Source organism: Dromiciops gliroides, chromosome 1 (assembly GCF_019393635.1).
Source record: "Dromiciops gliroides isolate mDroGli1 chromosome 1, mDroGli1.pri, whole genome shotgun sequence".
Taxonomy (NCBI): Eukaryota; Metazoa; Chordata; class Mammalia; order Microbiotheria; family Microbiotheriidae; genus Dromiciops; species Dromiciops gliroides.
In genome coordinates this window covers 483990941-484017270 of record NC_057861.1, presented here as the reverse complement: position 1 = coordinate 484017270, position 26330 = coordinate 483990941, and the positions used below count along the sequence as shown (strand labels likewise).

The following is a 26330-nucleotide window of genomic DNA, read 5'->3' as shown; positions in this document are numbered from 1 at the left end:
TTTAATGCCACATGGAGGCCTTTCTTTTGTTTGTTTGTTTGTTTAACAATGACTATATTGTTGTTCATCTTTTGTTTTTCAAAGATGACCGATGACATCATAGGTGATATCTTGACTTGTGAGTGAATTGGATTTAAATAAGGCAGAGTTGCACAAAATCATCAGCTTCACTCCCTGAGTCATCAAAGTCCTGTGCCAGGACAAAAGTTAAGATGACTGGCAATGGCCTGGGATGCAGGGGATGATCTAGGCATCTTTGATGTCTGACCAAGCTCTAAGCACTCCAGAGCACCTGCTATAGCTCCCTTATGGCCTTTGGAACAAATTGTTCTCATCTGCCCATGGGGGGAGATGTCTTCACATGCTTTGGAGTAAACATCCCCATAACTCACTGATGGGTTTGGGGCCTGTTTGGTTCCTCTCAACCTCGTTTAGCACATGTTCCAAGACCGTTTTACAGGGTGTGGCTACTGTGCATGCTGCAGCTTCTTGGAGCCACCGATGAGTGAAGAGGGCTTGCCAAGCCCTCATGCTAGAGGTATATGTCCTCCCTGAATACCCCATACACCCCAACAATGATATTAAATTAGAGAGGGCATTGGCTTGTTCAGTTTTTTGAGAGAAATGACTAGTATATTCTTCACTAAATTTGACTGGAGCATAAACTCTGTGGAGGGAATAGGTGAAATAAGTCTAGAAAAGTATACAGGAGCAAAATTTTAGAGGGCTTTGAATACCAGACTCAGGAGACTAGACCTTATATAGTATGTATTGAGAAGACATTAAAGGTTTTAGAACAGGGGAATAATTTGATCAGATTCATGCATCCAGAAATTATTCCTCCTGACAGTGATCACTTTAAAAAAAAGATCACTTAAAAGGCTATACTGAGGACCTGAAGAGACTCAAGGGAACTATTACAGATTATGGAGGAGCTGTATTTGTTCATACACAGGTGTAATGTATTATATTCACACAAAAGTAAGAAACCATCATTTTTATCTTTTTGGCCACTAAATGTTTCTATGTGTCTGTGTCGATGTATGGGATGAGCATTTGTCTGTCTGTGTGCTGTCATTGTGTCTGTGACTGAGAGGTCTGTATTTAACTAACTGTTCTCTTCTTCATGTCAGTCTATGGCCTTGTGACTCCATGGCTCATTAGCCCCAGGGCTCTAGCAAAACTTCTTTGAAACAGGAAGTTCTTTGTCATCTCTTTAAGCAGACAAAGGAAACAGCAATGGGGCCCTTCACTGATTTTAGTACCTTCCTCTGACTCTGTTCCTCCACTTTCCCTTAGTAGCTCCAAAAATCCTGAATGACTATAGTAATATTAACATGTGTTAAATAGACATAGGAATACTTTCATCTTCCTGGTTATAAAAAGTTGAATCAGTCAGGGGACTTTATAGCCCCCAAAGGAGCTAATTTCTTATTTATATTCTGCAACTGTCACTTGTCCGCTCCCCACAACCACAACCCTTACTTGAGGTGAAAAGTGGTCCTTTCTTTATAGTATGTAAAACTTCTGGTTAGATTTCCCCACCTCCACCCCAGTATAGATAACTGAAAATTTTTAAATGGTTAACACTTAAGGAGATTTTTTTCTATGCCAAAAGATTATTTAAAATAAAATTTAATTACATAAAATCATTAATAATATCTAATGACTACCTTTGCTTAACACTTTTATGAAAAGTTAATAGAATAACATTTTTTTAAATACAAGTGCATACAAATAAAGTTTAAAGAAATACAAGTGGGGGGCAGCTAGGTGGCACAGTGCATAAAGCACCGGCCCTGGATTCAGGAGGACCTGAGTTCAAATCCAGCCTCACACACTTGACACTTACTAGCTATGTGACCCTGGGCAAGTCACTTAACCTTCATTGCCCCGCAAAACAAAAACAAAAAAAATACAAGTGGGTACAAGTGCTATTGCTAGTCACTTAAATTCCATAGGTGATTTAAGCCCGGCCTGAGTAGATGAACTTGTTTGTTTTAGGGTCCTAGACTTCCTAGCCTTTTCTTAATCTGTGTTTCTTACTGTACACTACAGCTGGTATAGCATTCAGTATGAAAATGTGTCACTTTGACCTGAACTTTGCTTGCTGTACTTAGCTGTTCAGCCTTTGGGCATTAGTTATTTTCCAAAGCTTTTCTAGCAGTTTACCACTCTCTACTGACTCTAATTACCTGTCCAGTATCTGTAATGGGAAGTGTTTACCATTTTGAACTACATGACTTTGCTACATGGCTTCTCCTTTTATAACTTCCCCTGACAAAAAAGAGAAGTCATTTTCTTTCATTCCCTTTCCCCAGGCTTATGTTCTTTGGATTCAGGAGAGAGTTCATAGTTGGAGTATACAGGCAATACCTGCCCTTGTATCTTAAAGGAGACTTCTGCCTGTGATCAGATAGCAGGGTCGTTTATCATGTGAAACCAACCTCGTTTAACTTTTTTTGATAGTGGTATAAGACTGGTGGGGCAGTAGTGGATAAAGAACTGACCTAGCAGTCAGGAAGAGATTTACTTCTCCCAGGAAGTTACAGACTTGGGGTGGGGGGAGGCTCCCTCTGGGGGGAAGGAGGGAGGAGAGCAAGAGCTAGTCTATGTAAATCAATTTTTATATGGACAAATATAAAATCTTATGTGTGTGTGTGTATGTGTGTGTATATATATATAATAAGACTAGTAGATCAGGTGAATATTACTGAAAGTAGTATCTGGGAGAAACTAGGTGGTGCAGTGGATAAGACACTGGCCCTGGATTCAGGAGTACTGAGTTCAAATCCGACCTCAGACACTTGACACATACTAGTTGTGTGACCCTGGGCAAGTCACTTAACTCTCACTGCCCCCCCCCCCAATATAGAATCTAGACTTCAGTAAAGCTTTTGATATTCTTTCATAGTATCTTTATGGATTAGGTGGTAAAATGCATTCTGAATGCTAGAATAGGTGGGTGGAGAATTACCCCCCAAAGCATTTATGACTTTGTGATCCTGTTGTAAGGTTTTTAATGGTTTACCACAAATATCTGTCTTGGGTCCTTATTGTTGTTGTTGTTGTTGTTTTTTGGTTTTTTTTGGGTTTTTTTAGTGAGGCAATTGGGGTTAAGTGACTTGCCCAGGGTCACACAGCTAGTAAGTGTTAAGTGTCTGAGGCCGGATTTGAACCCAGGTACTCCTGACTCCAGGGCCGGTGCTCTATCCACTTCGCCATCTAGCTGCCCCCTTGGGTCCTTATTGTTGAACATTTCTATCACCGACTCAGTTGAAATACAGATGCTATACTTATTAAAATTTAGATTACAGAAAACTGTTAGGAATAATTATGAATATATTATATGAGAAAATCAGAATCCCAGATGCTTTTAATAGGCCAGAATATGTGGTAAATCTAACAAGATATTAAATTCAGTAGGGATAAGTAAAAAGTCTAGCAGAATAATAGATGTAGAAGAGTTCAGCTAGTCTCACCTCCTTTTGGGGGGGGCGGGGCAGTGGGGGTTAAGTGACTTGCCCAGGGTCACACAACTAGTATGTGTCAAGTGTCTGAGGTCGGATTTGAACTCAGGTACTCCTGAATCCATAGCTGGTGCTTTATCCACTGCACCACCTAGCTGCCCTCACCTCCTTATTTTAAGTAAACTGAGACCCAGAGTGGGGGTTAAGTGACTTTCCCAGGGGCAAGACCTCTGTCTCCAGAGTTTTTTCCACCACACTGTGTTGCCTCTTAAAAAAAAAAAAAATTAACTGCACATATACAAAATTGGGTGAGATGGCTTATTAGTTCTTAGCAGTTCTGTGTCCCGCCCCCCCCCCCCAAAAAAAAAAAATCTAGAAAGACTGAGTAAGAGTCAGGGATATAATGTACCTGAGCCACAGGTTGCACTATTAGAAATGTAGGCTCTCAAGTGGTATCTGTGTCAGGGTCCCCTGACTTCAGATTGACTTTAGACAAGAGGTTAGGATTTCAGTTGTGGGTAATCTGGGATACGGATTCATTCATGACTTCCAAGTTGTTGGGGGTTTTTTTAGTGTCCTATGTGTTTCAAACCTCAGTCAACATAACAGCATGCCCCAGTACCCATGACACCCCTGGGGGAGCACATGTGGCACAGAGAGAGCAGACAGACACATGGGGAAAGGCAACCTTGAATATGCCAACGAACCTCTTAGCAACATTTATTTGTTACAGTAAGGCTCCATCTGTCTCTTTGTTCTTCATTCAGCACGGTAAGATTTTGCATAAACAGTACTGTGAAGACTAGTCTCAGAATGTCAGAAGTGAACCTCTGCTTGCTGGTTGCAACCAGTACCAACATGAAAGATGGGCTGTGCATATTATTGGCCACAACTATAGCATTGTAGCCTGGCTGACCAGCTGTGCCAACTCTTTTAATATTTGTCAGATTGACATCTGGAAGAGAGATAGCTGCTCTTCATAATTCTTTGTGGCCATAGAGAGGAAAATAAGGACCAGTGGGAATGTTACAGGGCAACAGATCTCAGCTCAATAGAAAGTAGAACTTTTTAGCAGTTAGAGCTATCAGAAAAATGAAATAGATTAGCTGGTGAAATTCTTTGATTCTGAGATCAATAGTCTGGGAATACATAGTACTAGCATAATATGTCAAGAGTCTCCAAATTTATTGAAATCTATAGTCATGACCCAACTTATTTCAGGCTATGTGTAGGATTGGGATGGTTTGCTTATGTGGTTTATATTATTCATTAAATCATAGGTATCTTGAAAATCTATTACTTCAAGGTATCTTTCAGGTAGGCCCTAAACCATTCATTATAACAAGAGTAACTTAAACTTGTATAGTAATTTGTAGCCTAAAAAGTATTTTCTCATATTTATATTAATAAATCCATGAGGTAGGCAGAATAGGTATTATCTCTTTTTGGGAGATGATGAAATGGAGGCCGAGATGATAGGGTCACATAACTAATAACTTGGAATTGGGATGTGATTTTTCAAAGAATGTGGTGATCCATGATTCACAGCCTTGGATACCATCACTTGGAGGATATAGGTGTTAGCTGGATTTTTATATCAGGGAGCCACTTGAGATTGTTGAAATCTCTGTATAATTTCCCAAATTCAATCTTTCCTTGGCTTCTTTATTATGGGCATATTTCATTATCCCTGTGCAGTATCTAGCTCCCTCTCTCTATGTCTGTCTAATCTATGAATATTCTCAATTGACAGCCTATCATAACCTGTGCAAAACACATTCTTCATTTGTTTGGTTTTTCCTCCACAGATTGTTGGATTTCTTTTGAATGGCTGTGAGTCTCATTGAGGAGGCGCTACAGTGTTCTGGTATCTAATAAATTTAGCACAATGACATCACACCTATGAAGAAATCTTATATGATTGTACTATATGTATATATGAGAGAGACCTTGTTGGAAGACAGTCTTTAAGATTCTCTTTTGTTCTACCAAGTTAAACACTTTTTTTTTTTTTGTAATCAACAAATAATAAGTATAGCGAGATCTTATAATCTCTGTACCTTTTAGGCAGTCATGTAACTGAGAAGCTGTGCTTTGCAGTAGAAAATCTACAAAAGCCTGACTCATCTGTTCTTGTATTTTTGTTAAGTATAGTTTCAATTAATGTGTAAATCGTTCTTGTGAAGAGTTTAAAGAAATGAGAAGGAGGTATATAGGTCACTTTTTGTTGAAATCATCTAGGTCCTTCCTCTGATTTTAATAATATCACTTTTTCTATTTGGTTGGTATCTTTCCCTTTTTGAGATATTCTGAAAATTGATCACTCAGTGCTTTGAAAATTATGTCTCTGTTTCTTCTGTATGTATTTGGACAGCTCTTCAGCTATTCTTGCCAGCTTTATCTTCTTTTCTACATTTTCACTCTTCACATAGCACATAGAATACTGGGGTCTTAGTGGTCCCATTATTGTCTTTGATGATGAGAATAGATCACCATGGAAATGCCAGCATATCTGTTCCTTTTTGCATCTGTTAGTTATCCTCTTTCCAGCTAAATCTTTGTTTCAAACACTATTGAGATAATTTAGCATAATTGGATCTTATCACTCAACTTTTTGCTGTTCTGTGAGGTGATACTCTTACAGTCTTTCACATCTTCTTCAGTAACGTTTTATAAATGAACTTTGAACTAGCATTGGGTTTGGTTGCTATGTCTCCTTTACTTGGCAAGATGATATATTTGTTGGCTAAAACAGTCTCTAAGCTCTTTGGGCTTTATTGTTGTGATGAATACTTTATATTTAAAAATATAGAAATTAAGCCATATGTTCTTTTTGTTTTAATGATGAAAGAATCTAAAACTAAAAATGGGGTTTATGTAAGTACAAAATCCCTCTTTGGCCACAAAATTTTAAATTCTAAGCTTAGAGCTCATGAAATTGGTTTTGAAGGGTGGAAAAAACCCTTTTGTTTTCTGTGGCCAATCACTCTGAAGTAATAACTTCCCTGTCAAGATGGTTACTGGCATTTCCCCCCTCTTCAATATTGCCTCATCTAGGAATGAGAAAATTAAAAAGCTTGGAGGAAATAACATCTACCACATATTTTTTTTCCCTGACTAAAAACCATATTTTCTTCTTTGAAAAGTACAAAATGCATCACTTTGGGTGTAACTGAAATATCTTTTATAGAGTAACACCCCCATCTTGTGCTTGTTAGGAATATTGTCCTCTAAGACATTAAATGATGTTGCATTACACAACAACTTACTTTGTGAAAAGATTTCTAAGAAGGCATTTTGAGGAAAGTAGGATCTAGAACGGATTCTACATTATTCTAAAATTACTTTATTCTCCCTTCTCCTCCACAGGTAAAAGAACTTGTCCTGGACAACTGTAGGACAGATGATGGGGAAAATTGAAGGGTTTAACTGCTGAATTTGTGAATTAGAGTTCCTCAGCTTAAATAAATGTAGGGTGTCTACAGTTTCCAATCTCCCTGAACTACCTAAGCTGAAAAAGGGTAGGCATTTTTATCCTGTTATTCTAACAATAAAATAGAGATTTCCTGATGATTTTCCATGATTCCTGTGTATGTACAATAGACTTATGTTCCAGTTATATGCATGGTGGAAGTGTTAGAGTCAAAACTCTACCCTGGGAAGTATAACCTGCCGCGACTCATTTTATAGATGAGGAAATAGAACCATACAGACTGACAAATTGCCTAGAGGTTGAACTTTTAACATTTTTCGCATTGAGTCATTTATCTATGATTGCTAATATTTGCTTTTAGTCATTTAATTTGAGTGTGGGATTTTTTGCCAGAATGATAATTGAAACTCTCTCTCTAAGAATACAGTTGGATAATCATGTTTTTAAAATGCCATAGTTTACCCCAAATTTCCATCTAGACTTAATTTAACTTAAAAATATATTTTTAAAAAAGGTTCTTGTCTGGAAAGCAAAGAATATCTGGAAGAGAATGTGTTATCAATTTTGGCATTGGTAGGGCATACTATTTTAAAGGGAAAGCACAGGGGTTAAATAAAATGCCTGCATTTCTCACAACTTTGTCATCATTAGAGAGCACCACTATTTAATGGAAACAGATAATTATCTAGGATTTGCTTATTTTTTGTGAATAGATAAGCAGTAAGTAAAAGTAGTAGTTCATTATTCAAAACCCAATAATTTAGAATTTCAGGAGATTTTGGGTGCAGTTGTTGGAATTCTTAGTATAGAGTTGGTTTTTAAGTAAAAAGGTAAGTTTTTATGAAAGAAACCATATGAAAGAAAACCATAATGAAAATCTGTAAAAAGGTTCTCTTTTAGTAAAAGGTTTCACTTTTAGTGCTTCAGCAGATGGCCCATAGTTTAAAGATTTTTGTTCATCTGATTACAATAAATTCTCTACAGTGAAAAATCATCTACATTACAACAAATGCTTTCCTGGGTTATTGAAAGGCTTATAGATCATATGTAGCTCCTTTCCTATCTGTGTGCTTCATATTTGGTTTCTTCCACCTTCTTCTCTCTAGCTAGGCTGCCAGGTGGCACAGTAGATAGACTGTTGGGCCTTGGGTCAGGAAAACTCATCTTCCTGAGTTCAAATCTGTCCTCAAGACATTTACTAGCTGGGTGACCCTGAGCAAATCACTTAACCCTTTTTGCCTCAGTTTCCTCATCTGTAAAATGAGATGGAGAAGGAAATGGCAAACCACTTCAGTATTTTTGCCAAGAAAACTTCAAATGGGGTCATGAAGAGTCAGCACGACTGAACAAGTAGGGCAGTTAGATGGCACACTGGATAGAGTACTGGGCCTGGAGTCTGGAATACCTAAGTTCACATCCAGGCTTAGACACTTACTAGCTATATGACCCTGGGCAAGTCAGTTAACCCTGTTTGCCTCAGTTCCCTCATCTGTAAAAAGGAGCTAGAGCAGGAAATGGCAAACTACCCCGGTATATTTGCCCCCAAAACCCCTAAATGAGGTCACAAAGAAAATAAAAAATCAATATGAAAATAATTTTATACCTTGTAGGCCCCCTGAAAATGTTTCAGGGATCAGCATGTTTTCCTGAACCACACTTTGAAAAACGCTGGCATAGTGGATAGTTGGACAGAGGTCTATCTAGTCTTGGAGTTTGGAAAGATTTAGGTTCTAGTCCTACTTCTGACACCTGCTGTGGGCAATTCACCTAAGCTCTCAGAACGCAGGCAACTAAGACAGGGTTGTGTTCTACTTGGGTTCCATGAACTTTTTAAAAAATATATTTTGATAACTGTATTTCGATATGTGATTCCTTTTGTAAACTTACATGTTTTATTTTATGCATCATAAAATGTTATTCTGTAAATGTCATTCACTAAGCTATCAAAGTACTGCATGATGCAGAAAAGGTTAAGAACTCCTGTCCTGAGACTATGAGCTGTGGAGAAAGGACTGAGAGCTCTATCTCATTGTAAGGAATGTCCTCCTACCACCACCACCCCTTCCAGCTCAGCCCAACCCAGCGCTCAAAACTCAGGGGAGAATCTTTGAAGGTCTACTTGTATTAGGAGAGATGGTTCACACGTTGAAATAATGTCACCATTGTTTTTAAAGTTGTGGTTGCAAGTTGTGGTAAGGTTCAGAGTAAGGAGTCCTAGGAGCACCAACTATTCTCATGTGAAGTAGAAAAATATTAGGATAGATAGTATAAGTAATATAGAATGATTGCATATAATTATGAGTATTAGACATATTCTAAAGTCATTACAGTCAACATAGTAACACAAAATAACGCTCATTTTGTTCTTCCTCTTTAAACTAAAACTGAATTTGTATACTGGCCTTGTGATAACATTTATAAGGCAAAGCTTAGGGCATAGCTTTAGCTATATATGTTGTAACTGTAGAAATAAGCTTCATTTGAGTTTGACATCTATTTTTAAACTTTCTTGTTAGACACATACATAGAATGGCCAGATTTCATTAGAGCAAATACCCCTCTACCTTCTTTCTTTTCCAGCTTGAACTCAGTGACAATAGAATTTTTGGAGGTCTGGATGTATTAGCAGAAAAACTTCCAAATCTCACACATCTAAACCTAAGTGGAAACAAGCTGAAAGATATCAGCACCTTGGAACCTTTGGTAAGTAATGAACAATTTAGAAAGAAGGACTTGTTTACTGTTTAAATTCAGTTTTAAGACCTAACATTTTACTATCGGAAAGGCTTTGAATCATCTTATTTTGTTACCAAGGAATACAATACCACAGTTGTTATTTGTAAGATGTAAGTATTTCATGCACTTAGACCATTTTTAAAAGCTCCAAACGCTAATTTCTTTAAGTCAGTTAATTATTTGTTTCTGACTTTGCTCTTCCTAAGCCTGACACTGTGCTGAGAAGTATTTGGTTTCCTATTTTGAAAGGAATGGTTTTTATCTGTTTAACTTATGTGGAACAATCCAAAGGTGTAGGCAGAATTGATTTCATTCTCCTGAATCACAGTCTTGTGCTGTTTGTACGACCATATTTACTATGCTGAATGATAGACTAGTCTGTCATTTGACACTTTACTAATAAATATTACCATCTAGCAAGAAATCCCAAGCTTTATGTTATCGGAAACAGTTTTTGACACTTTCAAAAAAGATAGGGTTTTGAACACATACAAACTGATGAAAAGTGAAGTAAATAGAAGCAGAACAATTTACAAAATAACAACATTGTAAAAACAGACACATTTGAAGGACTTAAGAACTCTGATAAATGCAATGACCAATCATGCTTCCAAAGGACCGGTGATGAAGGGCCTCCTGACCAAGAAGTGATGGACTCAAGATGTAGAATGAGACATTCAATTCTGGACATGGCCAATGTGGGAATTCATTTTGCTTGACTATACACATTTCTTGCAAGGGGTTTTGTTTTTCTTTTTCTCAGTGGAGGGGAAGTGAGTGGGAGAAAGAGAAAATAAATGCTTGTTGAAAACACTTTTCAAATTTGGAACTGAAAATAAAAATAAACAAATTTTAAATGCTTTAATAAATATTTAAACTGAAAAAAAAAAAAGAAAAATTTCACTCTTCTCAAGATGGCACAGTGAGTGGCAGCAGCGCAGCCCAACACTCTCACAGCTACTTTAGCAAAAATAAAAGGCCCAGGGCAGCTAGTTGGCGCAGTGGATAGAGCACCAGCCCTGGAGTCAGGAGTACCTGAGTTCAAATCTGGCCTCAGACACTTAACACTTACTGGCTGTGTGACCCTGGGCAAGTCACTTAACCCCAATTGCCTCACCAAAAAAAAAAAAAAAAAGGCCCCAGATCAGGAAATCATGAAGAAATATAAGGAGAAATATAGTAAGTGTATTTTGCCAAAATACATATGTACAGAGACAACCAGAAGCCTGAAGTCACTAGGGAGGGGGTCTAGACAGAAAAGCATAACCTGGGAATGCATCTCACTGAAAACTTCCATCTTGGGGACAAACCACAGAAGTCTAAAACCTGAAACCATGTGACTGTGACACCGAGTTGTGGCTCTTGAGTCTGTAAGACTTGGACTAGGAGGCCAAGGATCAGGTTATACTGGAGATCACGTTTCTTCAGTGCATAATGCCCTGTAGAGAGCATCTTTTTTTTTTTTCATTTTTGCAGGGCAATGAGGGTTAAGTGACTTGCCCAGGATCACACAGCTAGTAAGTGTCAAGTGTCTGAGATTTTGAACCTCAGCTCCTACTGAATCCAGAGCTGGTGTTTTATCCACTGTGCCACCTAGCTTCATCTTGGCACAAGCCACCCAACATATACCATCCTGATGCAGGTTTCCATGTGTACACCAACCTGACATGAGGCCTGCATGTCGCCTGTACCAGTGAGCCAGGCCATTCTGTTTGCACCACCCCTGTGGTGGCTAATGGTTCTCAAAGAACTTTTCAAACATAGTGCTCATTACTCATACCTCAGATAATTCAGATCAGTACTAAAGAAGGCCATCATTGTTCCCACAAGTATACAGAGTCTAGCCTTGACATAAATTCCAGTTCATGAAGTAAAGATAGAAAAATGAGTAAACTAAAGAGCACACTGACAAAGGAATATTATGGAGTCAGGGACACTCAAGACACAAACCCAGAGGAGAGTAACTCCGCATCATCTACAAAAGACTCAGGGAAATTTGCAGACTTGCCAGTAAGCTATACTGGAATTTTTTTTTTTTTTTTTTAGTGAGACAATTGGGGTTAAGTGACTTGCCCAGGGTCACACAGCTAGTAAGTGTTAAGTGTCTGAGGCCGGATTTGAACCCAGGTACTCCTGACTCCAGGGCCGGTGCTCTATCCACTGCACCACCTAGCTGCCCCATTTTTTTTTTTTTTGGGCAGGGCAATGAGGGTTAAGTGACTTGCCCAGGGTCACACAGCTAGTTAAGTGTCAAGTGTCTGAGGCTGGATTTGAACTCAGGTACTCCTGAATCCAAGGCCAGTGCTTTATACACTGCGCCACCTAGCTGCCCCCTATACTGGAATTCTTGGAAGAAATGAAGCAAGTTTTTAAACTATCATGCAAATGAAACAAGAGCTATATATATAATAAAGAATCAGAAGGAGAATAAACAAATTAGTACAAGGAGTACAAAACCTTATAGAAATAACAGACTCCTTGAAAATCAAATAAGACCATACTGACTCCATGAGGCTATAATAAATACTAGAAAAAACCCAAAAGACTGAAAAGATATCAGAAAATATGAGGCATTTCCTTCATCAATTGGGGAATGGCTGAAGAAGGTGTGTTATATGATTGTGATAGAACACTATTGTGAGAAATCAAAATAGATGAAACAAAGGAAAATATTGGGAACTATATGACTACAGTTATGAAACATTCCTTAAAGAAACAGATCTAAATAATAATTGGTCATTATTGGACCAAGCCAATAAAATAAAAATTTAAACAAAATTAATGACTTGTTTAGTTCCATACCAATCAGACCACCAAATGATTACTTTATAGAGCATATATATATATATATATATATATATATATATATATATATATATATATTATTAATCTGGGGGGAAACAAGGTTCTGATTTTCAAGGAAAATAAAGAAAAAAGTAAAAGGATTAGTTATACCAGATTTCACCTATTTGGTAATGGCTAATAAAATAAAATAAAATAGAAAACTTGATCAGTGGAGCAAAATAAGTATATAATATACAGAAACAAAGAAACATAGTATTATATTTTTCACTAAACCCAAAAGCCATATGGTAAGGACTCACTATTTTACAAAAACAGCTAGTAAAAACCTGAAAACAGTCTGGAAAAAATTAGGGATAAACCAGTATCTCAAACCACATACCGTGATAAGTTCCAAATGGATACCTGACTTAAATTAAAAAGGTCCCATCCCCCCCCAAAAAATACAGTAGCAAGAAAGAAAATACCTTTTATAACCATGTATAGAAATGAGTTTATGTATAAAGAGTATAATAGAAGATGAAATGACCGGTTTTGATTGCATAAAATTGAAAAGGTTTTCCACAAAATCAGTTCAGCTAAAATTAGAAGGGAAACAGTTAATTTGGGCAAAAAAATCTTCACAACAAATTTTTTTGTTAAAAGTCTAGTGTCGGGGCAGCTAGGTGGCACAGTGGATAAAGCACCGGCCCTGGATTCAGGAGTGCCTGAGTTCAAATCTGGCCTCAGACACTTGACACTAGCTGTGTGACCCTGGGCAAGTCACTTAACCCCCATTGCCCCGCAAAAAAAAAAAAAAAAAGTCTAGTGTCTAAGATATATAAGGAGCTCATTCAAGGCATTCTTCTCTTCATTGGCTTAATGAACAAGCTTCTCATATTAAATTCCATCCTTTCTTGTTCCTTTCATCTTCTACTGTTCACTGAGGTCTGGCTTTCTCTGGATGATACTGCTTCCTTAGCTATACTTTGCAGTACTTGCTACACTTTTATACCCCCTATACCCCCACTTACTGATAGCATTGAAGGAGTTTGGACACTCCTTCTTCTCTGTTGCATAGACTCTTGTGTTTTATTGATTTCTGTTATTGCTTCAACTAGACCATAAATCCTTTTAATATAAGGGCCATTTCATGTATTTCTTAAGTGTCCTTGACAGAATAGGGCTGAGATTATTGTAAGTACCTCATAAAGCAAAATTTTAGTCGATTATTTGATTCATCATGTATACACCATAAACGGGATATTTAAGCCTAAAACCTAAAAGAATTAAGGCTTAGGCTAAGAGAAATCAAGTTATGAACAAGTTTAATGAAAGTTAATATTACTATTTCTGTATTTCTTTGGACTGCTAAAGTCATATATCCCTCTGATGATACATATCAGGAAGAAAGTCTAGTAAAAAAAATTGATGGAACACTAATAAATTTTTTCTTTGTTTTACCTACAAAATAAAAGTAACAGCACCTAATTGATTAACAGGAAGTAAAATTAAACGATTTATACTTCCCTTTTAAATTTTTGTTCTTATACATTTCTCTGATTGTTTTTGATCCCTTACCTCAGAAAAAGCTGGAATACCTAAAAAGCCTGGACCTGTTCAACTGTGAGGTGACAAACCTGAATGATTACCGAGAAAGTGTCTTCACACTCCTTCCACAATTAACATATCTTGATGGGTATGACCAAGAAGACAAAGAAGCCCCGGACTCTGATGCTGAAGTAGACGGGGTAGATGATGAAGGTGAGTTTGAAAACAGGATTTGTATTGCTCAAGTTATCATATTAAGATACTAAATTTTGTTGTTTTAAAAAATAATTTAAATTCTGACCTGAAAAATTTCATTATTTTATTCGGAACATGGACAGCTTCATCCTTTGTAGAAGATCAAGGCATCAGTCAATTATTCTAAAATATGGTCTTATAGATATTTTTTTTTTTTGGTGAGGCAATTGGGGTTAAGTGACTTGCCCAGGGTCACACAGCTAGTAAGTGTTAAGTGTCTGAGGCCGGATTTGAACTCAGGTCCTCCTGAATCCAGGGCCAGTGCTCTATCCACTGCGTCACCTAGCTGCCCCTCTTGTAGATATTTTAGTTGTAGTCTAGGGATTTCTTTTTGGAGTCAGGGTTTTAAGAATTTGGAGTCCCAAAATCCTGGACTCTGTTTTCTACATTGCCATTATTTAACTAATTTAGGAAGTTAATAAATTTGAAGAAGTAGGACTCAGTTACTAAAATAAAGAAGAGAATTTGATTCTATTTCAAAATTAAAATAAAGATAAATTAAAATTACAGAACAGTGAAACCGAGAATATGAAGAAATAACATATAACTAATAGAATAGACCAGTTTAAGTTTCACTTTAGCTAAGTTACCTAGAGAAAGTGTATTGACAGAGATAATCTGGTTTTTACCTTCTCGTTATATTGGCAGACCATGGAGTCCTAAAATATTAGTGAGAACTAGAAGAGACCTTAGGAGGCAGCTAGATGGCTCCTTGAATAAAATGCTGGAACTGGAATCAGAAAAACTTGAGTTCAAATGTGGCCTCAGACACTTATTAGCTAGCTGTGTGACCTTGGCCAAGTCACTTAACCTCTATTTGCCTTAATCCAGCTGGAGTAGGAATGGCAGACCACTCCATTATCTTTGCCAAGAAAACCCCATAGACAGTATTGGCATGCTATAGTCCATGGGGTCAGGAAGAGTCAGACACAACTGAACAACAAAGAAAGAAGGGATGTTACACATCAATTCGGCTTCAATATCAAGTTGAACTAGAGAGATGATATCTAAGGTAATTTCAGCTCTATAGCTGTGATCTGATCAACTCATATGGCTTCTAATAACAACTTAATATAAGCAAGAAATATTGATCCCTTTTTTTTTTTAGAAAAGGAAGAGACTGAAAACAGAAGAGGTAGCCTAAGAATGATGACAAGAATGGATAAGGGACTAAATTGTAGTTACAACCTTAAGCTAGTAGCACACAAAAAATTCTGAAAAATACATTCATATAGCAAGAGTAAGAAATCTCTGACCTCTAAGATTGCTTTGTTTATTTACAAAAACATTGTATTTCCCAATGATACCCTACTTCACTTAAACCCTTTCTTTTATTATAAATAGCTGGAAATGTTAATTTTGCAGTTATAGTCAAGTGACCTTTAAGATAATAGATCCAGGACTGGGAGTGGGGGGACCACCATAAACTGTCATCAAGTCCAGCATCCTCATTTTACATTTGAGAAAACTGAGGCCTATGGAAGTTAAATGAGGGGTCTAAATTAATACATTTTGGCTTGGGGACTAGGGACCCCAGTGTTTAACTTTGTGCTATAGACCTAGCACTTACAGTTTGGGGTTCTATACAATTTATTGTAGGCCCCACAGTCCTCGTGAAATATTTGGCTCTCTCAGGTTTTACCTCCATGACTTCAATATCCCTCTTTTAGTTTTGGATAAGTCTAATAGAAAGATAAATAAAAGGGAAAGTATGGAAATAAACTGTTGAAGAAACTAGAGCCAAAACACTTATGGCATCTTCTAAAGAGGACTGCATGGAGCAGTTAGGTGGTGCAGTGGATGAAGCACTGGCCCTGGTATCAAGAGGACCTGAGTTCAAATGTGGTCTCAGACACTTACTAGCTGTGTGACCCTGGGAAAGTCACTTAACCCCAACTGCCTAAAAAAAAAAAAAGCAAATGGGACTGGCAAAAGAATATACATATTCTTAGCACCACATGGAACTTTTACAAAATTTGACAATAAACTAGGGCTAAGAGATATGACAAACATATGTAAAAGGGCAGAAATAGGACAACAATCAACATAATCAATCATGTTAAAAATCAAAACTATGTGGTTTTGGATAGCTATAAGATTAACTTATTGATGAAGAATAAGCCATTGACAAAGCACAACACTCTTTTATAAAAGGACCTTTTTAAAAACAATCATTAAAGGAGTGTATCTAAAACCAGAAGTAAGCATCATATGCAAAGAGGATACACCAGAATCTTCAAATAAATACAAGAGTGAAGTAATCATCCTACTTTCCCCCCATTATCTGATATGGTTCTGGAAATACTAGGAACAGCAATAAGACAAGAGAAAGAAAGTAAAGGCATAAAAATAGGTAAAGAAGAGCTAAAACTATTCCTACTTGCTGGTGATATGATGATTTACTAAGAAAATACAAGGCAATGAGCAAAGATACTAATTTTTAAAAATAGCTGATGAATTCTTAAAAATCAACAGCATTTTTGTACAATAATAACAAAACTCAAGTAACAATAATACAGAGGGAAATCCCATTCCAAATAACTGCAAAATGCATAAAATATCTGGGGATTAACTTACTAAAGCACAGAAAAGACTTCAATTACAAAGTTCTCCTTAAGGAAATAATAAACAACTTAAATAACTGAAGAAATATTTAGTACTAATAACTAAGCTGTGCCAATATAACAAAAATGATAATGCTACCAAAATTAATTTTGTCTTTTAATGCTAGACCAATAAAATCACCAAGGGGATACTTTATAGAACTTGATAAAACAATAACAAAATTCACTTGGAAAAAAACCCAAAAGATCTAATTATCAAGGGAAATGAAGAAAAGTAGTAGGGATGATGGAGCAATAGTACGTCTAGACATCAAACTACATTATAAAGCATCGATCATAAGACCATCTGGTACTGGTTAAAAAAAATAAGAGAGATAGACCAATGGAATAGACTAAAAAAAAGGGAGAATCAGAAATAATAGAACTCAACAACCCAGTGTTTGATAAAATAGAAAGCATAAAGTAACAAGGAAAAAAATCCTTATTTAATAAAAACTGCTGGGAGCACTGGAAAGCAGTCTGTCAGAAATTCGGTTCAGATCAACATCTTATACCATAATACATTCTAAATGGATTCATGTCATTAATGTTAAAGATCAAACTATAAAAAATTTAGACGAGCAACAGATCGTATACCTCAAGTAGCTATAGGTAGGAGATGTATCCATAACCAAGTAAGAGATAGAGGCAATTAAAAAGATAGGTAACTTTGATTACTTAAAACTAAAAGCTTCTGCTTAGACAAAATTAACTCACTTAGCATAAGAAAGGAAGTGGCTGTATCAAATTTCTCTTACAAGGGTTTTGTATCTAAATAATATATACATATGTATGTATATACATATATAAGCATATATGCACACACATACTTATCTGTCAATCTATCTGCCAATCCCCAGTAGAGCAGTGGTCAAGTAATATGAACAAATAGTTCTCAAAAGAAGAATTGAAAGACATTTAGAACCACATGAAAGAATGTTCAAAATTACTAATAATAAGAAAAATGCAAATCATTTTGCCTCACACCTGCAAACCAGCAAAAATGACCAAAGTCAATGTTGGAAGTATGAAGATGTGAGCATACTAAAATATTGTTGGTAGAGCTATGAAATGGTACAACCATTTTGGAAAATAACTTGGAATTATGCAAATAACATGGCTAAAATGTCCATACCTTTTTTGGTGGGGCAATGGGGGTTAAGTGACTTGCCCAGGGTCACAAGCTAGTAAGTGTTAAGTGTCTGAGGCTAGATTTGAACTCAAGTACTCCTGAATCCAGGGCTGGTGCTTTATCCACTGAGTCACCTAGCTGCCCCCCATGTCCATACCTTTTAAACCAGAGATTCTATTATTAGACTTATATCCCAAGGAAACCACCAGGAAAAAGAAAGCCCCCTTATACACCAAAATATTTAGAGCAGCACTTTTATGAAAGCAAAGAACTAGAAACAAAATAGATGCCCATCAATTAGGAAATGACTAAAAAAAAATTGTGGATCAAGCAGGACTTGAAGAGATATGAGAAGATGCTCCTAAACTACCCCTCCATGAAATTGAGAGGTCCACAGGTGTTACACATTACATGTTTTCAGATTTTTTTCAACATATTGATTAGTTGTGCTGATTTTTTTCCCTCTCTAAAAAAATATTATTTGTTGTATGGGATAGCTCTCTGGGAAAAGGAAGAGAAATGATACTCCAACAGTGCATTAATGTACCAATTTTTCCATTTTACCTCCAACATTTGTCATTTTCCCTTTCTGTCATATGGAGAGAAGTTTCTTGCTCTGCTGTCACTCTGTTATTGTTGCTGTCCTTGGCTGATGCATTTATTTACTCCTGCATTTCTGTTGTTTGGGCTATTCAAGAAACAGTCTCTTCAATTCTGTTTTTCTTCCTAAAAATGTTTCAGACACCTCTTTGTTATTGAAAATCCATCTATTTTTATTTGTGGTTAAGCTTCAGGTTTGCAAGGTAGGTCACCCTGGGCTGTATCCTAAGATCCATTGTCCTTTGAAAGACAGTATCCCATCCCGTCCTCCATTTTCTGGTGCAGGGTAGTCATGTATTATTGGAATTTAATTTCCTTTGTACCTGAAGGCCTTTCTCCTGATTGCTGGCAAAACTTCTCAACTAGTCCTCTGTCTGTCTTGCTATTCTCATGATTTAGAAAACTGTCCACCAAGACTTTATTAAGCCCTTCCTGTAGGCTGTGCCAGGCTCTCTACTGGAGAATGGGCATAAAAAGAGAAAGATGAAATCGTCCTTGCCCTCAAGGAGATTACATTCTAGTATGAGAAACAGCACATGCACATAAAAGGATACGTGAAGCAAATGCAAGATAATTTTGGGAGGAGACTGTCATGAAGGGGGAGGACCAGGAAAGACCTCATAGATTGTACTTGGGCTTGTTTTTCAGGAAACTGGTATTGCCTTCAAATTGTCATGTGCAAATCATCATCCATTTGAATAAATGGGGTCTTTTTCAGTTCTAATATTCTGCTCAAGGACTCAAACTGTTAGGTGTTAAATTATGTTGCAGGAGCTGGAGTGACTGATTTCACAGGTACAGATCTCTGAAAGGGTGAAAGAAAATAGGGTATGCTTCATTTACACTTGATGTCACACCTTCTATCTTTTGGAACTGTCTTTTAAAAAAGGTTTTATTGGTCTTTTGTTCTCTACATTACCATAGTTTCCCTTGGATGTCTACTCCCAACCCTCCAGAAAGCCCATATAACCATATAACAAATAGTATATAGCTCCATATAACAATCAGTATTTTTAAAGAAGAGACAAAAATCAGTATAACTGATCAATATGTTGGCAAAGTGTGAAATTAGGTCTAATGTACAACACTTGTAACTCTCCCATCTCTGCAAAAGGGTAGAGTGGATGTTCTTCTCTCTTCTTTTCTTTTTTTTTTTTTTTCCCCTTTTTGTGGGGCAATGAGGGTTAAGTGACTTGCCCAGGGTCACACAGCTAGTAAGTGTCAAGTGTCTGAGGCTGGATTTGAACTCAGGTCTTCCTGAGTCCAGGGCTGGTGCTTTATCCACTGCGCCACCTAGCTGCCCCTTCTCTCTTCTTTTGAGACACGCTTGCTCTTCGTACTTCTGCAACATTCACCTTCGACTGTTTTTGTATGTGTGGTGGTTCTTTCTATTTCCATTGTTGTGGTATTGTGTATATTATTTTCCTGGCTCTGTAGATTTCACACTTCATCAGACTGACTTTTAATGTCCTCACACCCCAGTCCTGGTACTCTTTTTTTCCCCTTCCCTGCAGTCCTGTGCACTTCGCACAGTGTCTCACACGTAGTACATACTGAATAAATGCTTCCTGACTGTTAAATCATGATACCCTGGGAGAGAGGGGCCATACTTTAGTTTTCTTCTTTGTTGTTCCTTATTCACAGAATGCATCACATTTTCCTAAACCATATTATGCTAGTCAAGCCTTTCCATTTAGGTAACTCATCTTTTGGCAGGTTGACAAAATGTGCAATATATGTCAAAGTTGATAATGCCAGGGACTTTCTAACAAACACAGCCATGCTGCTTATGTTTTGCTGTGTCCCAGAAACCTCACAGCATTTGGTTGGGATACCTTGATGCTTTGATATGTTGCCCATTTAGATGGCAGATGCATTATCCACCCACTTTAATTGCCATCTTACAGCAGTGTATCTGTACGCCAAATTTGGACTGTGCACCTTCAAATAGAATTACTTCTTACTTAGACTTTATCATCTCATCTGAGGCTCTACAACGTAGATTTTTGCAAACAATATGGAGCCACCCACATTTGTTAAGCACCCACCATGTGCCAGGTACTAAATCAAAAATGAAATGGCAACCACCCTCAACGGACTTATAGTCTATCAGGAAAAATACATAATCATTAGGTAATACACATACATAGGTGTGTATGTACACACACATAGACACGCACAGGGGAGAGCCACATATCATGGGAGGATCAGGAAAAGGCCTTGGATGGTCGGCTTTACTTTGAAGGAAACTAGGGGTTCTAAGAGGAAGAGGTGAACTTGTACAAAGATGTGCGAATGGGAGCTGGAATGTCATGTTGGAGGGACAACGCGTAAGCTAGTTTTGACTGGACTACAGAGTCCATGAAGGTGTGAGAGTGACGTAAAATGAGTCTGGAGAGAGAGGCTGGTACCAGATTCTGCAGGGCTTTATATAGTTGAGGGGGACTTAAAATATTAAGCTAAGCAAATTTAACTATCTGTATTTCCAGAGGGAGAAGATGAAGAAGATGAGGAAGATGAAGATGAAGAAGATGAATTTGATGAAGAAGATGATGATGAAGAGGATGATGTAGAAGGAGATGATTATGAATATGATGTCAGTGGAGAGGTCTGTGTTGTGTAAATGTTTCAAAGCCAATTTTCATGCTCATGTTTTTGTCCCCTGCTATATTAGTGGCAACCGCAAGAATGAACACTATGTAAAGGATTTCTGATCATTTCTTTATATAACATTGAACTACTTCGTTCAGATTTATTTTTAAATTCAGCAAATGTTTATTTAGTACAAAGACCTCTGCTAGACCAAATGGAATAGCAGCTATTTGCCCTTACAATGAGTTGGAAGAAGGACACAAAATCAAACAGTAATGAGAGCAATGACACTCTGGAAAACTTGAGGATCATTGACCTAGACCATTTGGCAGGCTCAGATATCTTATTCTCATTCTACTGAAGGGCAAATTGTCTAAAGTCTGGAGATAGACTGTTCTGCATTTAGCTGACTTAGGTAAAAACAAATCTGCTTTACTCTATCTTATACCTATTCAAAAATAGTCTTTATAAAACCTGCACTTCTTTGTTGTATACTGGTGATGTTTGTGAGAAGGAAAAGGGGAGAAAAAGAAGTTTTCATTGAAAAATTCCATGGGTCTTTACCCCACTTAATAGAATATACCCCAATACTCAAATGGTCCTTTGATCTCATTAATGTGGGCATTCTTTCCAGTGATAAAGATTGCAGCCCATCTGGATCTGCCCCTCTGCAACTCTGTCCAGGTCCTCCTATAAGTTCCCTTCAGCTTCTCCTCTATATGCAATGCCTTTAAATGCCTAACTTTGCTAGTTGGGTCTCTCCCCAAACTTCCCTTAAATTGATCTTACATTTCAACATCTTCTCTATTATGTAAGTTCATTTTATTCATAAAATGTATATGTACATATTTACATATATGCAAAATACATACATACAATTATACATTATATAGACACAGTATAAATTTTACATTTACATTACATCTCCATAAAATTTTGCAAATGAGTTCATATTCTAAATCATTGTTGCCTTTGGCTGCCATGTATCACTACTTGGAAAGTAAGTCAAATGTTTTCTGATCAAAGCAAGTTTTAGGCCTTTTTAATCTCTTTGATAGGGCAACTGGTTTATAGCTGTTGAACTTTCATATGAAATTATTATAAACCATCTCTGTGTCCTTTCTTCCATTCATATCCCATTTTTCATCATCAGTAACTTATTTGACTTTGTCAAGATCAAAACATTTCCAACGCATACTTATTCTTTCCTCATTTCCATTCCCCTAGCTTTCTACAAATTTTGTTCTTTGCCCTAACAAATAAATGAACACAGCTAATTTGGGAACGATTCCTGTATTAGCAACAAGTTATTTCCTTTCTATTAAAATGTAATTAGCACAATATAGTACAAAATTAATGGGACTATTCCTACCTCATGGTGCTTTTTAATCAATGTAAAATTTGTAATAAAACTCCCTAATGAAATCTCACATCAATGGGATTTTAAAAGGGACTGACCCTTTACTTAAATGTAATCAGAATTAAGATTATGACATTTTTCTCTGAAACAATATATAATAACCTTAGTTAACTAATTTAAACATGTTTTTCAAACAGAGCTTATTAAAAAGTGAATGTGTGAAATAGTATGGTTTTATGTCATTCAAAGATGTAATAGGGTTATGTAATGCATATTTCATTGTCTTGCTTTTTTCCTTTCAAAAAAGGAAAACAACATCAAGATAATTCCATAATATTATAGGATTTATGTCTTACTCTATAGGAAGAAGAATTTGGACATGATGGAGAAGTTGATGATGATGAGGAAGATGAGGATGAAGATGATGAAGACGAAGGTATGCTTAAATCATACATTGTATTTTCACGAATATTTGCCTTTATAGGATCATAGATTTAGAGCTAGAAGGGACTTTAGAGGTAGTCTAGACCAAACCCCCTCATTTTATTTATTTATTTTTGAAGTCAAAAGCTATTTATTTATTTGTTTCTTTGTTTTTGTTTCCAGTTTCAAATTCTTTCCCTCCCTTCTTCCACCCACTCCCAAATTCATTGAGAAGGCAAGAAAAACAATGCCTATTATACATATGAAGTCAGCCAAAATATATTTCTCTATTAACTATCTTTCAGAAAAAACAGCAGAGAAAATAAACAAATGGAAAAAAAATGCTTCAATCTCTCTGAGTACATTAGTTCTCTATTTGGAAGTGGATAGCATTTTCCCAAATGAGTCTTTTGGAGTGGTGGATCATTGTATTAATGAGAATTACTAAGTCTTTCACAGTTGATTATAATACTGCTGTTACTGTGTAAAATGCTCTTCTGGTTCTGCTCACTTCACTTTGCATTAGTTCATATAGGTTTTTATGAAACCATCCCCCTCATCATTTCTTATAGCACAGAAGTTTTCCATCACAATCATATGCCACAACTTTTTCTACCATTCCCCAGTTGACAGACATCCCCTCAGTTTCCAATTCTTTGCCACTACAAAAAGAGCTGTCGAAATATTTTTGTACATATTTTTTCTTTTTCTTTGATCTCTTTGACCCTCATTTTACAGATGAGGAAACTCACATTCAGAGAAGTCACACAGGCAATAAGTGGCAGACCAGGATTTAAACCCAGGTCTTCTAACTACAAATTCATCATCCTTTTTACTGTACCATGCTACTTTTAGTCAATTAGTAAAATAAAGCATGTAATCTTTTTTTTTTTTTTTTTTTGCGGGGCAATGGGAGTTAAGTGACTTGCCCAGGGTCATACAGCTAGTGTCAAGTGTCCGAGGCCAAATTTGAACTCAGGTACTCCTGAATCCAGGGCCGGTGCTTTATCCACTGTGCTATCTAGCCCCCAAAAGCATGTAATCTTATTGAATGAAAAAGCATTTATTAAGCAGGGGGCAGCTAGGTGGCACAGTGGATAAAGCACTGGTTCTGGATTCGGGAGTACCTGAGTTCAAATCCAGCCTCAGACACTTGACACTTACTAGCTGTGTGACCCTGGGCAAGTCACTTAACCCCCATTGCCCTGCAAAAAAAGAAAAAGCATTTATTAAGCATATACTGTATGCCCAGCACTGTGCTAAGTGCTGGATATACAAATAGAAAGGTATGATAGCTCCTGTTCCCAAGAAGCTCATATTCTAATTGGGAGAAATAACATATCTAGTAGGGTTGAGCTGCAGGGCTAATAGAAAGGCCTGGTGGTTCTTGGGATGACTATAGGGCAGCGGTCTATAGAATCCAGCATCCAGGTATCTATAATAAGTTCAAGTGGTCCATAGAGTTCAGCAGCAAAACAGATGATAAGGCCTGGTGTTCTGCCATCTTACTGGGAGAATTATAGTTTGTAATTTCCTGAATATTAACACAATGTGAGTCACTTCATCCACCCTGACGCCAAGGGGTGTATCGAGAAGGGGATTGTGGCCTAAGGATACAGGTAGAGAGGCCTCTGTGGACGGAGGGGCAGCTTGCTTCCAGGACTGAGAAAGTGATGATGATGGGAAAGTTGGAGGAAAGAGGAGATCCCAGTGGATTCTGAGAAGGGAGGCTGAAGTTGGAGAGAAGTTATTCAGTATATTAACCATAACTGTGACTGAGAGGAAAACAAAATATTTCTGTCCCTTATTCTCCCAAATCATGTCAATATAATGAAAAAAGTATGTCAGGATGCTAGAGGCAGCTGGTGGCACAGTAGAAAGAGAGCTAGGCCTGGAATCAAAAGACCTGAGTTCAAATCCAACCTCAGACACTTATTAGTTGTTTGACCATGAACAAGTCAATTAACCTCTGATTGCCTCAGTTTCCTCAACTATAAAATGGGAATAATGATATCATCTGCCTCTCAGGGTTGTTGTGAAGTTCAAATGAGAAAAGATTTGTAAAGTGCCTGGCACAAATATAAATACTTAATATTTATTTTCTTCCTCCCTCTGAAATCAAACCCATTTCTGCCCTGGAAGTAGCACCCCACATTCCTGTGCTACTTGAAGGGTTACAAAGCATTTTGTTCACAACAATCCTGTGACGTAGGTAATACAAAATACTGTTCTTTTAAAGTTGAACAGTCAGTATTGGAACCAGAGTTTGACTCCAGGTGTCTCCTTATTCCAATTTCAGTGTTTTTTGTACTATACCTAGAGATTCTTTTTTCAATCTCAACTCCTTAGTTACGGCCTATTGTCTGAGCTTTTGAATTGTCAATCTGTGCCCAGAGGCAATGGGCTTCTATTTCCTATGGGCATAATGAAAAAAATCTGGCATTGTATCTTATTTTTCCCCTGCATAACTAGAAAGAAAATTAGGTAATACTGGGATGTCATTGTTCACATAGAAGCCAAGTACACATCAACATTAAAGGCAGCTTTAAATCTGGAGGGAGAAAGCCTTTTATTCATTGGTGGTTGGCTTATTATAAAGATAAGAAAAGATTTGATTATGTAAATTCCAGATGAAGTTTTACAAATTAGGCTAAAGCTTTTTTACAGGAAGATTATAATGTGTTATTTTCCTTTAACATGGTGATTTTGCTCCAAGTTCAATATGGGCTTTATTAGGTCTTACAGAAATCCTTAATATCCCTTCTGAAAGAGGTGTAACAGGTATTAAAAACAATGACCAGAAGATATTGTGACAGCCAAACAGCATAGTGAATGGTAATGAACTTGTCAGGAGACCTGAGTTCAAATCCTACCTCAGATACTTAGTAGCTGTGTGACCCTGACAAGGTACTTGCCCTCCAGGCTTAGTTTCCTCAGCTATAAAATATAGATAATAATAACACCTACTTTACAGTGTTGTTGTGAGGATCAAATGAGATAGTAATTGTAAAGTGTTTTGTAAACCTTAATGTACTATATAAATGTTAGTTATTATTTATCTCACTGAGCTTATATCTTCTCCTTCCTCCCTCTTCCCCATCCAACATATCCACTATTTCTACCAGCATGGAAGTTGGCATTGGTATAAAGAGTTAAAATCAGGGCAGCTAGGTGGTGCAGTGGATAGAGCACTGGCCCTGGATTCAGGAGGACCTGAGTTCAAATCCAGCCTCAGACACTTAACATTTACTAGCTGTGTGACCCTGGGCAAGTCACTTAACCCCAATTGCCTCTCTCTCTCTCTCTCTCACACACACACACACACACGTTAAAATCAATTATGTTTAATGTGATTGTATATATATGATATATATCAGTTTGGTTGCTGTCTTGT

General features: G+C 37.1%; 1 protein-coding gene across 1 annotated transcript in view; it reads left to right on the top strand.

Annotated features, from left to right (window-relative positions):
• The first annotated feature begins 529 nt into the window (after positions 1 to 529).
• ANP32B (acidic nuclear phosphoprotein 32 family member B) overlaps positions 530 to 26330 on the top strand; it is a 28874-nt gene continuing 3073 nt past the window's right edge. Inside the window, 7 exon segments of the mRNA XM_043997469.1 lie at positions 530 to 538; positions 6840 to 6878; positions 6880 to 6990; positions 9484 to 9606; positions 14007 to 14184; positions 21051 to 21169; positions 22877 to 22949. Coding sequence (XP_043853404.1) covers positions 530 to 538; positions 6840 to 6878; positions 6880 to 6990; positions 9484 to 9606; positions 14007 to 14184; positions 21051 to 21169; positions 22877 to 22949 — 652 coding nt within the window.